Raw genomic sequence first — 15753 nt, forward strand, 5'->3', positions numbered from 1 at the left:
CAGTTGAGTGTATGAATCTGTGTAATATGCCCGAGCAAGTGTGAAGGACAACAAATCAGAATGGGATAGTTAGCATAAGACATCAAAATAGAGATGGGACAAGTGGACCTCTGAAATTCATGTATACTAATGCCAGAAGTAGTAGGAACAAGAAGTAAGAATTTTTGGCCTTGATTGGCATTTCCAGGCTACAGGTTATTGGCATTAGTGAAACATGGCTGACAGAAGATGATATAGCTAGTGACATTGAATGTGAGGGGTATGGTGTGTTCAGGAGTGACACGGAGAATAAAATGGGGGGAGGAGTGTTATTGATGATAGCTGCAGCCAAGAAGAATAGAAGTGGAACTGCAGGATAGAGAAAAGAGCACATTTGAGACTATTTGGTGTGAGATTGAGACTAGCAGAATAAAATATACAGTTGGGTGCTGCTATAGACCAGGCGATGGAGTAGATCGTAGAGATGGTATGCATAAGTAAATAGAAGAAATGAGTGGAAGGAGGGTAATTATTATGGGAGATTTCCACTATGGTAACATTGATTGGAAGGAGGAGAGGACACATAGGAGGAAGGAATTGGATTTTATGCAATTATTAAGGGATAACTATCTGCGACAGCATGTAATGGAAAATACTAGGGGTCAAAGAGTGCTTGACTAGTAATTGCATCTGAGAATTCTGCTGTAACGAATATGACCACGTTGCCACCTATTGGTGAGAGTGATCATAGGTTCTTGACTTGGGAGGTGGCTAAAGGTGTGAAATTTACAATTAAGACAGGGTACATGTGGAAATATCGGGCTGGTAAGTATGACAAGTTTAGGAGTTTGATTGGTTCAGTGCCATGGCATGTAAAACTGCAAGGGATAGATGTTGATAGTGCATGGGAGGCGGTTAAGAAGTGTTTGCAGGAGGCAATGACTGACTGTATACCTAGAATCCGAATAATAAATCAAGTTAAATGGATGAATAACACCATTAAGCTTGAGCTGCAAAAAAAAAAAAAACAGCTATGGAGGGAATTTAAGGAGAAAGGTGACCGGCAGGCACATGAATGGTATAAAGTGCAGGCCAGAAGGGTAACGCGTTTGGTAAAAAAAGCAAAAGTGGATTATGAAAGAACATTAGCCATGCGGGCTAAAGAGAATCCCAAACGGTTTTTTCGATATGTTGCAAGTAAAAGAAAAAAAATTTATATAGCAGAATGATTTTAAAGAATGCCGATGGTAGGGAAGTAACCGAATCAGTTGATATAGTGGAATTACTAGGTGAGAACTTTGCAAGAGTATATCATTCAGGTGGCGACATTGCAGGAATGAATGAACCAATAGCTTCTACAGGAATTGTGGTGAATGAAGTGGAGGTGAATAGTCTATTACAAAACCTCAATGTCAATACATCTGTGGGATTGGATGGAATTCTAGCTTGAGTTGAGTCTTACGTGAAGTGGCTAAAGAATTGTCAGTGCCCTTGACCATTTTGTTTAATTTCAGTCTTGGGTCTGGGTTAGTCCCAAGGGGGTGGAAAGAGGGGAAAATAGTTCCACTGCATAAAGGAGGTTCAAAGACTGCTGTTGTAAATTACTGAACGATCAGCATATCAGGAATTGTTGTCAAGATCTTGGAGAAAATAGTCAAGAGGAAAATACAGGATTGGATAGATGAAAATGGGATACTGTATGGGGGACAGCATGGTTTTGTGAAGGGTAGATCATGCCTCAGTAACTTGCTCACATTTTATAATACAGTGACAGCTGAACTGGATAAGGGAAATGGGTTTACAGTGATTCTACTGGACCTTGCTAAGGCCTTTGACAGGATACCACATGGAATTCTAATCAGTAAACTGCAGCACATGGGGATGGATAGGAGGGTGGTTGATGGAGAGATATCAGAGAGTGGTTTATTCAGGAGTAGAGTCCAAAAGACGGCCTGTGACTAGTGGTGTGCTGCAGGGTTCTGTTCTTGGACCACTACTTTTCAATTTGTTCATTAACAATATAGGAAAGGATCTGAGAGGAAGTGTTCATTTGTTTGCTGATAATGCAAAGTTAGGTAGAGCAATAGTGAGTGCACAGGATGTCAAAATTTTGCAGGATGATTTGGATAGTTTGGAGGACTGAGCTAAGGAAAATGGATGTCAATTTAATGTGGCAAAGTGTAAGGTTATGCATTTTGGGGTGAAAAGATTAGCAGCAGTATATCACATTGGTGGAACCATACTCCAGGAGATTGACGAGACCAGGGATTTGGGAGTGTTGGTGGATAGGAAGTTGAAGTTCAGGGGGCACATCGCAAAAGTGGCTAAATCAGCTCATCAAATCACTTGGTTGCTGAAAAATACTTTAACAAGCAGAGACAAACAGGTTATTGTTCCCCTGTACCGAGTCTTGATAAGACCCCATCTAGACTACTGTGCCCAGATATGAGCATCAGGGTTTCTTCTTGATGGGGAGGAGGTGGAGAGGATCCAGAGATGAGTGACCAAGATGATAGCAGGGCTATGGAATGAACCTTATGAAAACAGGTTGAAGATTTGTGGGTTGCAGAAATTGGTTGATAGGCAAAAAAGAGGTGATATGATTGAGATATTCAAATTGCTGAAGGGTTTCTATAAGATTAATTCAGAAGATATTTTTGAGAATAGGACTGGTGGTGGGAGGACTAGGGGCCATGCATGGAAGCTGGGCAAGAGTGTGGTTAGCAAGGGTGTTAGAGCTAGGTTTTTTACTTGGAGAGTGGTGAATGAGTGAAATAAGCTACCAGAGTCTGTTGTGGGTGCCATGACTGTGAATGAGTTTAAGGCGAGGTATGATAGATATTGTGTGAACGTCAAATAGTTGTTCTTGATATGATGTTAGGGCCTCCCTCGATGAGTCTATCGACTCTTTGGAGTTGCCCATAATAATAATAATAACACAGGTCCCAGTACTGAGCTCTGTAGGACCCCACTTGTACCTTTCTGCCTCCTTGATACTGCTCTCCCCACATACACAATTCTCTGATATCTATCAGATAGCCAATCCTACAATGCACTTCACTAACCTAACATCTAAACCCATGTGCTGTAACTGTATCAGCTCAGCATCCTTTCAAATGCATTTGTAAAATCCTCCCCCCCCCAAATGGCAGTGTATGCCTTTCTCTCATCAACTTCTCTTGTTACTTGATTATAAAAGGTAGTCGGATTACTAGAAGAAAGAGTGCCCTTTAACAAATCCCCTGCTGATTTTCAGAGATAGCATCCTCTGCCCAATGCTGTATATGATTACTCAATCATTTCTCCAAACTCATAACAACTAGCAATGAAATAAAAACTGGTCTACAGTTTGACACTGCCATTTTACTACTACCCTTATGCAATGGCACAATCTTCCACTCCTCGGGCATCTCTCCTGTAGTCAGACTCTCATCGAAGAGCCAGGTCAATGGAGTTATCAGTTCTTTAGCAAATTCTCTCAAAACCTGTGGCAAAATCCCATCCAGTCACATTGCTTTATAAATGATAAAGCAATGTGAATGGATGGTCTGCGCGGTTAGCCTAGTGGCTTTGCGCTTCGCAACCATATGCCTGGGGAAGGAGTGTCCTAGGTTCGATTCCCGTCGGAGACGTGAGGAGCTGAAGGATCTTCCTCAGCCATAGCCAAGTTAGCCGGTCTTGGGCGCGGGCAGTAGGGTTTTTTCCGCCAGTTTATCTGGTGTTTTTCATCCCGCAAGCAGGCAAACCGGCCCCGTGAACACACATGGATACAGCCAAGAATACCTTGAGGCATAGGAGTGACCATTCTATCCTCGTATTTCGGTTACGAAATCCAAGCATGCTTGGAAGGTTGTGGGCCTTAAAGGCCTGTTAAAGCCATTGGGATAGATAGATAGAATGTGAATGGATGGGATTTTGCCCAATGTTACATGTGATGGATGTGACATCCAGAATAATCAGTGTTTGAATAATCACCCACTCCTCTTGCACTTCTAAACCTCAAACCTACCCCTATCCCTCTAGTATTAAAATCTCCTTCTTCAGAATGAAGTACCCAATAAAGTGTTCATTGCATCAGTCACTCTATTCTCATTTTTTCCAACAATGGAGACTTTGGAGACTCTAGATATTCCACTTTTTTTCTTCCTTACCATACTAGTTACTCTCCTGGCCTGAATCATATATTGCTCATGCATCTGCACTCCATCCATCTCCTCGTATTGCTTCCATAACCTCATTTTACCTGCAATTTCCATTTTATATTGTTTGTCATCCATATTACATCAAATTATGTTATATTTTAATACTAAAAAATATTTTTTCACAAGTTTGCAAGCGCTGATGACATTTTGTCCTTCCCAAAGCGGATTTCTAAGATTATTATAATCACCTGCCTTATAATTCCAGATAAACATCCATCTCTTTGATACCCCCCCCTGCATATCTATTCATACTTCAAGTCAAAACCACATGGTCATTCTCTCCAACTGGGTTTTGAGATGAGATGCTTTCTCAGTTATAATCAGATATTCTGATGCTATGACCAAATATAAAACTCTTGAACTTCATGTTCTTTCTGCTGCATGTTGCCTAAGACATTTGTCTGCAAGAATTCCAGAAATTCCATTTCCTTATTATTAAATGCAGTTTCCTCTTCCCAATTTATACTGCTGTAGGTAAAATCTCCATTAATGATCATTCTTTCCCATTTGTGAAGCTCAACTGCCTAAACATCTCCTGCTTTTAACCCTATATTCTCCTTGGCTTCTAATAATACTGAACTAAATATCCTATCCTGCCCACTTTCACTTGCACTATAATGCCTCAAAACCATCCTTGCTATTGCTTTCCAAATCCTCCACTCTGAGAGGACACAACTCATCTCTTATCATAAGCAGTACTCCATCGCTGAATTACCCTTGCTATCCTGCTGTTATACTCTGCTACTTCTATTCCTGTCAGTATATCATCTTCCATCATCCATGTTTCACTGATTCCAATAATCTTTGGATATACCGAGTCTATCTACCATTAATTCTTTTACTTTATTCCAGGTACTCTTAGCATTAATATAAAGAATCATAAATGCACTGTCACTGTTTCTATTTCCAAATATATTTATCATTATTCCTTCCCAACTCCACTGGATTTTGCATTACACCTAGTATTTCCCTTTCTTTCTTGCTCCCAAAAGCAGCCACCCTGATACCATCTACCATGATAATTTTAGTTTCCCTGCATCAATACTCTCACTCGTTCAGAGAACAACATTTTCACTAGATGTCTATGTCCTTCCTCAATCAAATGCAAACTGTCTCTTGCATACAGTTCCTTTCTGCCGTTGAATGTACTCCAAGTATCCACATCATCCAGCCTCTCTTTTAGCATGTTCTGTCTATTATACTATGTAGTATTGATGCTCTTGTCCTCAACTCAGCATTATCATACATGGGCTACACACTCACTATCTTCAAAAGAATCAAGAACCACAAGTACAAATCTCTGATCTCTCTCCACTTGATTCACACTATCTCTCAAGTCAGTTGTACTAACCATCTTAATCATCTCATCCACTCTTCCACTTTGCTTAATTGCCATAGTTACACTGTCCATCGTTCCACCAGATAGACATCCCTCTGGCATTCTATTATGCACTTTACAGATTATCGAATCTCCATACATCACACCTTTCACTGGTCTGTTCCTTTCTTACTCACCTGCATCCCTCTCTCTCTCCTCTGACACTTTCTCTTCTTGTTCTCCCACTTAATTGCCACCTCTCTATTCCTAGTTACTGCACTGTTTCATCTTCCTCTCATACCTCTTTTACCCTTTTTGTGCTATTCTCTCTCCTATCATTTGCATAACTCTCTCTCTCACTCCTAATCACATTTGCTTTGCATCTATTTTCCAGTCTTCTAATCTCTTCTTTCACACTTCTTCTTTCACTGCATTTATCTCTATCTCTCTTCAAGCAACCTATTATCACCTGTCTTCAAATCTACTACACTTCCTAATGTTATATTCTTATTCACATGCTGTTTGTATTCCACATCCTCGATCATGCTACTCATATCTCTTGGTCGGCATTCACCCATGACTTACGTAACACTGCTGAAGTCTGTTATGTTAATTTCTTCTCTCATTCACAAAGTTCTTCCCATTTCCTATATTTTACAAAGATATGCACACTCTCCAGTCTCTCTGTCACATTTCTAACTGCCAAGATGTGTATGTGCTGAAAGCACCACATACCACAAAATCCCGTAGTATGTTGTGTAAAATGTAATCCTTAAATGGTGGAAGATTCAGTGATAAGCCATCGGAAAACTGAATTTCAGCTGCCAAGAATACTGACAAACTATACTAAAATATTAAAGTACAAATTCAACAAGAACAAACTATCCACAGATGATATATAATGCATTATCTGTGGATAGTATAAATACATTGTATCTAGCTTAGACCCCTTGTAAATTGAAGGCAAAACTCTTATAAATTATACCGAAAATTTATGTTCTTTTAGCTGGCACTTCATAACATGTCTAACAAATAAAGAAGGAAAAAAAAAGTGAAACTGAAACCATTAAGAAAAACAGCCAACCATGTTTTTAACGTCTGTGAGAATTGATATAATTTATGCTGAGTTAATTTTGTATTAGGAACATCAACCTAATAACACATTGGTCCACCTGCAGTCATGGCTCACGGATGCCAAGGAATAAAGTGTCGAACCTCCTTCATGTGTAACTCAACCCATGTATGCTGCAGCAACTCCATCAGTTCATGCTCATTCTGCAGTTCTCTTACCCTATTATAGCATACCTCGCACATGTTCAATTGAGTTACAGTCAGGGGAGTTTGGGGTCAAGGCTATGTGGTGAATTTGTTGTCATGTTCCTCCACCCACTCAGTAGTTGTACGAATCTGATGAAAAGTGCATTGTTCTGTTGAAAGATGACACTGTGGTTATGTATTCAGTGTTTGTGGGATGATAACCAACAAACCTAGGGCATGCCAGGAAAATGCTCCCCAGACCATAACACCACCTCCACTGACTGGTTGAAACCCCCCAAATGTGCAACCAGGGGATAGGGATAAATGCTGTATATGCCAAATGTGAACCTGGCCATCAGTATGGTGTAGCAGGAAATGGGACTCATCATTCCAGACAACTTTTTTCTGTTTGTCGAGGGTCCATTACTGACATTCCTTAGCATGGGAGATGTTGTTTGTGATGCCTGGCTATCATCATGGATACCACTGTTGGTCTTCAGCTGTGGAACCCCAGGTGAAGCCAGGTATGGTGCATGTGGGAATGGGTCAGACTGCCCCACAGTTGTACTGGTGGGTGAGTTGTGTGACTGTTGCACGTCGTTGCTGAGATACCAGTTGTGACCCCTGACGCTCACCTCTAGGATCAATCACACGTGGCTGACCAATGTGAGCCCTTCTGCTAGATGTCTGTTCATGGTTAATCCACTATGTCTGTTCATAGTTAATTAACTATGAACAGACATCCTGGTACATCCTTGATACAGTAGTACAGGAGTAAGTAACAAGTGTGGCTATTTATGAAATACTGGCACCTGCTCTCTGGGGACCCAACAATTTGCCTGCGGTTAAATTGGCTTATGCTGCCTTGTTTCCACACTACTGGCAAATGTTTACTGATTACATATAGAAGATAGAGTGATTTATAGTAGCCGCAAGTAACATTAATATCGTGTGGTCCTTTGTTATCATGTCAAATATGTAAATTGAGGGGGGTGTTCCTAATGCAAAGCTACTCAGTGTATCATCAGATGTAACATGTTGTCTTGTTAGTACAATGGCAAATCAGCAGAAATCTTTTTGAGTTTATAGGTTTAATAAATACCATTATGAAACCATTTGTGATTTTATGTGTCATTAAAAAAAACATTTTTTTTTACTTTTATACTAATAAAATTCCAGTAAAATGGGAGAAGGGGTATAACAAGGGGACATCCCTGGACATGCGAGCAGGAGCATAAGGAGAGTGGAATGCATTGCTTGACACTGTAGTGAATGCAGAGACACTGAATGAGTTTAAAAATAGTTTAATGAGCTTTATGTGTAAGAGTGTGTACCACCAACATTGAGTCTTTGACTCCATAGATGGCTGGTGTTAATAATAATAATAATAATAACAACAACAACAACAACATAAAAGTGCTTATAATGTGGAACTAGTTCATGTCTTGAACAAAAATAAAAAATCCAGCAGGTATTTATTTTATGTGACTCTAATTCATAAAATGTTATAAACTTATAGTACATTGATATAACCATGGATTAGCTAAATTTTATCTCTATATATATTATGTATATCTGGAAACCTTTCTCTACAAACCAGATAGGGAACTTTTTGAAGCCACTTCACACAACCAGTAAGTGTGATTTATAGTAGCTGCAAGTGATGTTAATATCACGTGGTACCTCATTATCATGTCGAATATGTAAACTGGGGGGGGGGAACAGTTGTCTTATACTGAGCAATGAGCATCACTTAAAGACATTCAGAAACATGCATACCAACAGCAGGATCCAAACCCAAAGCTTATTGATTATAGAATGGATTTACTAACTCTTAAGCAAACTATGCTGACAAACTTACCATTATTATTAATTTTGCTAATTTCCCTAGATTTTTTCAAAATATTTCTACGAGCTTGATATTTATTTCCTACTCTGATATTAAGATCCCCAACAAGAACCAGCATTTACATTTTTCTTTATGTCACCTACCTTCTCTAATGACTCAGAACCATTCCTCTATTTCTTCCTTAATAGAATATGCAAATGAATTGTCAACCTCTCTTACTTGGATATTTAATTTAAGTTTGAACTCTGGTATGGTCCCTAGGGAGTGGAAGTTAGGCAAAGTGGTTCCTTTGCATAAGGGTGTCTCTAAAACTGCGGTATTTAATTACAGACCAATCACCATCTCAGGAGTAGTGGTAAAAGTATTGGAAAAGTTGGTTAAAGACAAAATTCGAGAATGGGTGGATCAGGATATGATACTCTATAGAGATCAACATGGTTTTGTTAGAGGTAGATCCTGCCTTAGAAATCTGTTAACTTTTCATAATAGAATGACATCCGAGTTGGACAAAGGAACTGGCTACACAGTGGTACTTCTGGATTTTGCTAAGGCTTTTGACAGGATACCCCATGTAACACTGTTACGCAAATTGGAGCAGATGGGAATGGATATTAAATTGGTGATATGGATAGGAGAATGGTTCAGGGAGAGATACTAGAAGGTGGTGTATGGAGGAGCCGAGTCCAGAATGAGGTGGGTGACCAGTGGTGTGCCTCAGGGCTTGGGCGATTGTTGTTTAATTTGTATATAAATGATATAGGAAATGGCTTCAAGGGAGATATTCAGTTGTTAGTTGATGATGCAAAGTTGGGTAGCACAATAAAAAATCAAGCTGATGTTGAAAGTTTGCAGGATGATTTAAATAAGCTGGTAGAATGGGCAAAGGATAATGGGTGTCAGTTCAATGTGGAAAAGTGTAAATTCATGCATTTTGGGATTAAAAGATTACCAGCTGTGTACTACATTGATAGAACAGTACTCCAAGATATTGATGAGGCTAGGGTCTTAGGGGTGTTGATAGATAGTGAGATGAAGTTCAGAGGACACATTGCTAAGGTGTCCAAGATTGCACATGGGATTACTTGGTTGTTGAGGAAGACACTGACATCCAGAGATAAAGAGGTCATTATTCCCCTTTATAAAGCATTGATACTTCCACATTTGGATTACTGTGCTCAGGTCTGGTCACCTGGATTCCTTGGAGATGAGGAGGCTGTAGAGAGGGTTCAGAGAAGAGTGACTAAGTTGGTGAGTGATGTAAAAACTGCTGTGAAGCAACTAAGAATATTATGTCTGTTCTTCTGGCTAGCTTGCCTGTTTAGTGGGATGAAAAATGCCAGTTTCTGGGAGGAAAAACCTTGCCATCTCAACATTGTATGTGTCCTGTTAACGCAACTTCAGATGAAAAGCCCTTATGAAGATTCTTTGTGTCCTAGACAGGATTCAAACTTTGGTTATTCCAATCAATACAAAATCATACCAGCTGAACTACAAGGGCTTAAATCAGCATAAAAGGAATTGGTTGATATGAGAAGAAAAACAGGTTTGTAGTTTAAAATTTCAAGGGAAATTATTATTTGTAGTAACACATTGGTGTTCAAGAGCTAAGAAAAAACTACATTTTTACCTGTATATGAAAAAATTCTCATGACTATAGGCAAATGTGGATATAAATTTATTATATTATATAATAAATTATATTACACAAAAAATGTGTGTTAGAAATTTCCTACAAATTAAATTGCAATATGTTTTTGGCAAAATTACAAATTTCCTAAGGAAGTAGTTAAGAAATTAATTTACTGTGCCTACAGAAAACTATGCAGAGAGGCATTTCAGTATGGTATATGTCCACCCTGAACTGCAATGCAGCTCTCACAATGTTGTTCCATGCTTAACACCAAGTGATTCAGATTCAGGAGTTCTTGAGGCAAAATGCCAACTCCTCCTTCAAAGCAAGGATAAAGCCTTGTTTGTTTTTGGAAGGGGAATTTTGAGCAGCATTGCATCTTCCTATTGTGTCCCAAATATGATCTATGGGGTTGATCTGGGAAATGTGCTGACCACTTGATTCGATTAATATCCTTGGTCTCCAGAAGTATCTCCACTGCTTTTGTATAACGTGATGCAGTGTGGTGTGATATTGTCATCCATAAAAATGAATTCTTCACCTACAGCACCATGGAATAATCAAACATGCCACTGAAGAACTTCATTGCAATATTGTTCATCACTCATAGTCCCTTTTTCCAGCACTTGTAGCTTGGTGCATCTATTAAGAATAATGCCTCCCACACCATGACCCCCAGCACCACTGTATCTATTCCTTTCAAGAACATTCTCATGATGGTAAGCAGTACCACTCTTATACTATATCAAGTATTGTCTAGAATTGGAGGACAATAACTAAAATGACTGTCATCTGTAAAGAGTACATTAGTCCACTGGTGTCTTGTCAATTTTTATTAAACAGGATGTTTGATAAAACATCTACAGTTTGTCACATTATCCACATACCTTGCTGATCTGCCATGGTGTGTTGATTATATTTTGCTGTTATAACCAAAAATCTGTCTTCGTGCTTCATGGTATAGTGAGAGTGACCTCTTAGCAAACGTGTGGAACACATTTCTTTGGATTGAAATGCTGCCCAGAGCCTGGATACAATGCTATGTGAGATTCCAAACTCTCTGACAATATCAGTAATTCTGCAGCTTTCTTCAAGTTTTGCAATAATTATTCCCTGTATAAAATCATCTAGATGATGTCTTTGAGGCATTATAACATTCAAGTTTGCAACTTTATTCCTTCACAAAAAGTTCTTCTTTCAACTACAATTTTCTTAGCACATCCTTTTGCCTTTTATCCTGTTGAGTGTTACCATGTGATCCCTTTGTGTGTAATTAAAAATGTGAAGGCATACAAATTGCCGCAAGCTCATTCATCTGAATTTGCAGCTGTTTTCTTCAGAAATAGTTTTCTTCCTTAGATTTTGGACACCAGTGTATTTAAGAAGAAAGAAATATTAGACAGGCATCTGCAACAGTTAAAGGTCAGGTGATCCAATCCCTTGAACTATTTTGTACAGTGAACAAAATAGTTCAAGAGATTGGATGGTGAAAAACACAGGCTCAGTGTTTTTCAAAGGCTAAGTCAGTGAGAATAACTGTTAGAATGGTCTTCTAGCAAAGAGTTTTCAAACTCCATGGAGATACTATAATACATACATAAACTTTTTATTCCTAGGTACATAACTTTACACTTTGCTAAACTGAACTGGTAACTATTATTCTTTGCCAATACTGTTAGTCTATTTAAATCATTCTGTAGAATCTCTATATCATATTTATTAATGACTGTCCTTCCTAGTTTAGCATATTCAGCAAACATCTGGATATTTCTTCTTAAATTAGTATACAAATTGAACAAAAAAAATTTAATAAAGCTTCTGCACCTACATTCTCTTTTCCAAATACTAACCTCCAATGTTTGTCCATTATTCACTTTATTATTATTATTATTATTATTATTATTATTATTATTATTATTCAGGCCTCCAAGGAGTCAAAAGACTCATCGAGGGAGGTCCTTTCTAAGACATAAAGTCTGTCAAGACTCATCGAGGGGAAGTCCCCCCCTGAGAAACACAAAGTTTATCATACCACTCCTTAAACCCACTGACCGTTCTCGCTCCCACCACTCCATCAGGCAATGCATTCCACGGCTCAACCACCCTCCACACAAAGAAACCACTCCTTACCCTCTTGCTCACAGTTTCCTTTCGTAACTTCCAGGGATGGCCTCTTGTCATCACTCCTTCCCGCTGATCAACCAAGTGAAAGAACTCCCCAGTGTCAACCCTGTAACCACCTCTCAACAGTTTAAAAGTCTCAATCATATCACCTCTCCTTCTTCTATCCACCCAACTCTGCAGTCCACATTCTCTCAGCCGATCCTCATAACTATCCTTGTACAGTCCTGAAACCATCTTTGTCATCCGTCTTTGTATCCTTTCCACAGTTAATTTATCCCCTTCAAATCCTGGGGACCAAATCTGAGAACAATAGTCCAAGTGTGGTCTGATCAGAGACTTATACAACGGAATGATAACCCTCTTATCTCTGCAGGTCAGTGTCCTTCTCATAATAGCAGCAATCCTCTGTGTTACCTTCACCACCTTTGCAATATGTCCCCTAAACTTCAGGTTTCTATCAATCATCAACCCCAGATCTCTTTTCTCCCCTACTTCCTCCAGTATAACTCCTCCCATAGAGTATGCAGCATCCCATCGATGTTTCCCAAACCTCAAGACCTTACATTTTGCTGCATTAAACTGACACCCCCATTCATTTGCCCATCTATCTAGCTTATTTAAATCCTCTTGCAGGGCTACCACATCTGCACTATTACTAATAATCCTTCCAAGCTTCGCATCATCCGCAAACAACTGAATATCCCCCTGCAATCCACTGGCTATGTCATTGATATAAAGGTTAAACAATATAGGTCCTAGTACTGAGCCCTGTGGGACCCCACTTGTAACCCTCTGCCTCCTGGAAACTGCTCCACCATACACAACTCTCTGATACCTATCAGACAGCCAATCCTGAATCCAGTTGACCAATCTGACATCCAGACCCATGTGCTGCAACTTAAATATCAGCTTATCATGTGGCACCCTGTCAAATGCCTTCGCCAAGTCTAAGAAAATTGCAGTATATGCCTTTCCCTCATCTAATGCTCTTGTAACTTTATTATGAAAGGCTAGCATATTGCTAAAACAAGAGCGTCCTTTCACAAATCCATGTTGATTCTCACAGATAACATTACCCTCATCTGCCCAATGCTGTACACGGTCCCTCTTCTTAGTAATGTTTACAGCTTCTTGTCCATTCCCATTTATTCCACTTTAAATAATAAGATTCTATTCAGCATCCTGCTGAATGTTCTTGCAATGCCTTGCAGTATCCTGGTTTAACCATTTCATGCTCAACTCTACCTCACTTTATTAAAGAAAGTGAGTAAAGTAGAATGACAAGAAGACCTCCCCACTTTACAAAGCCATGCAGTTCCACATGGTATCATATTCCTATCCCTGAATTTTTCCCTTAACCAAATTTACATTACCTTAACCACCACTCCAAAGATACTGGTATTATCAGTTTGTGATTTTCTACCTCTGTTTTGGAGGCTCCTTTATGTTATGGCACTATTTTGTTCTCTGTCCACTTCCTTGGAACCTTTCTGGAGTTGAGATCTAAACAGCCTGGTAAAAGAAGTTGCCAAAACTCTTAACATACAGAATGATATTTTATCCAATACTAGGGATGTGCTCATATACAAATTGAGATTTCTAAATACTGAAAGCATCTCCAGTTTATCTATTTATATTCTAACATTGGTCATGCCAGTCGCTGCATTAAAGTTGAATGATGCAACTTTGCAAAGTGATCATTATCACTCAGTAATTCAACAATATCTTCTATTTCTGTCACCTCCTTACCATCTGTATAATATAGTAATTAAAATATTAAGTTATTATCATTATTATTATAGCAATTTCAATGGATTGAAAGATTCAACATGGTAGGCCCTCTTAATAGCAACATCTATTAACTAACAACCTCTTAATTAGCAGCTTTTGTCTATTGTATTGAACCTTAACCTCATTAATGCTCCAGCTTTCACAATGCATTCTAGTAATGCATTGCACCCCTCCCCCACCATTCTCCATGCAAAAAAATCTACTATTCATATCCTTTTTTCACCACACCTTTACACAACTTGCAGGAATGACCCTTGTTCTTTCCCTCTCATCCTCCTTTTTATAATTCCTTCTGTATTAATCTGCCTCACTAACTTAAACGTTTCTATCATATCTTCTCTTTTTCTCATATGCACTAAATTCTGAATTTATGTTCTCCCATCCTCTTGTCCTGGTCATCACTTTTCTCCCTCTCCAGTGTTTCCACATCACAATGAAAGCCAGGTAACAAAATTTGAGAACAACAGTATAATATAGTAATTAAAATATTAAGTTATCATTATTATTATTATAGCAAATGTATTGTATTGAACAAGTGGCACAACCACCTTCTTATCCATACTTGTCAATGTACTCATTATTATAGCAACAATGCAGTATTTGCAACACTTGCCATGTTCTGAACTTCATTCCAATGTTAAATATCGTCCCCTTCCCCCAATACCAAATCCACTTCCTGAAGGACAAAGTGCAGAACGATGGATTTATTAATAGTAAACTTATTACCCCATTGTTTGTTTAAGCTAAAAGTCTATTCAAATCTTGTTTTAATGTTTACTTTTAATTATTATTTTAAGATTTTTAAGGAGATATCATTGCAAGAGGAATGCTTAAGGAAAATCATGTTTCCCAAGGCTTGAGAGAGAACAGGACAGAGAGAAGCCTCAGAGAGGATTATAGATAAATGAGGGAGGAGGTAAAGAAAATGGGACTACAAACAGACAAAACTAAAACAAAATACTTAATTGTTGCCAGAGATAAACAAAAATCTGGAAACACTCAAAGTTTTCCATCATTAATTTCTGTTATTACTGAACCCAAATATGCGAACTGCTGTTCTCGTTCAGAGGTTTCTTCATATACAGGGAAACTTTGAGTGTTTCCAGATTTTTGTTTATCTCTGGCAACAATTAAGTATTTTGTTTTAGTTTCATTTGTTTGTAGTCCCATTTTCTTTGCCTCCTCCCTCATTTGTCTATAATCCTCTCTGAGGCTTCTCTCAATCCTTCCAATACAATCCATATCATCTGCAAAAGCCAAAAGCTGTAGACTTATTTCATATTACCCTTTCAAGGCATTGTTGATAATTGTCTTGTCATAACCCTTTGGTAATCCTGAATTTTGGTGTGAGTTCACCCTGCATTTGCACTCTACACATGGTATTTCTGAGTGTCATTTTAACTTATCTTATCAGTTTGGGTGGAATTTGGAATTTCTTCATGACCTTTGCTTATAGAATAGCTGTAGCAAATAGAACTTATTCGACAATTATTAAAATCTAATTTGATTTTGATGAAAAGTAAAATCTAGCTATATAAAGAGTGCTCTTGAGTCAAGTGCAGTAACATGTATAAGAAGAGCTCTTGATTGGGATAAGTTTTCT

General features: G+C 38.5%; 1 protein-coding gene across 1 annotated transcript in view; it reads right to left on the reverse strand.

Annotated features, from left to right (window-relative positions):
* Positions 1-15753, reverse strand: part of LOC150098179 (sodium channel protein para-like) — a 1334265-nt gene that overhangs the window by 298384 nt on the left and 1020128 nt on the right. The window contains 1 exon segment of the mRNA XM_090406598.1: positions 11455-11472. Within this exon segment, the coding sequence (XP_090262724.1) occupies positions 11455-11472 (18 nt within the window).

This window comes from Typopeltis vanoorti, chromosome 16, assembly GCF_054136105.1.
Source record: "Typopeltis vanoorti isolate ZY-2024b chromosome 16, IOZ_Tvanoo_1.0, whole genome shotgun sequence".
Lineage (NCBI taxonomy): Eukaryota > Metazoa > Arthropoda > Arachnida > Uropygi > Thelyphonidae > Typopeltis > Typopeltis vanoorti.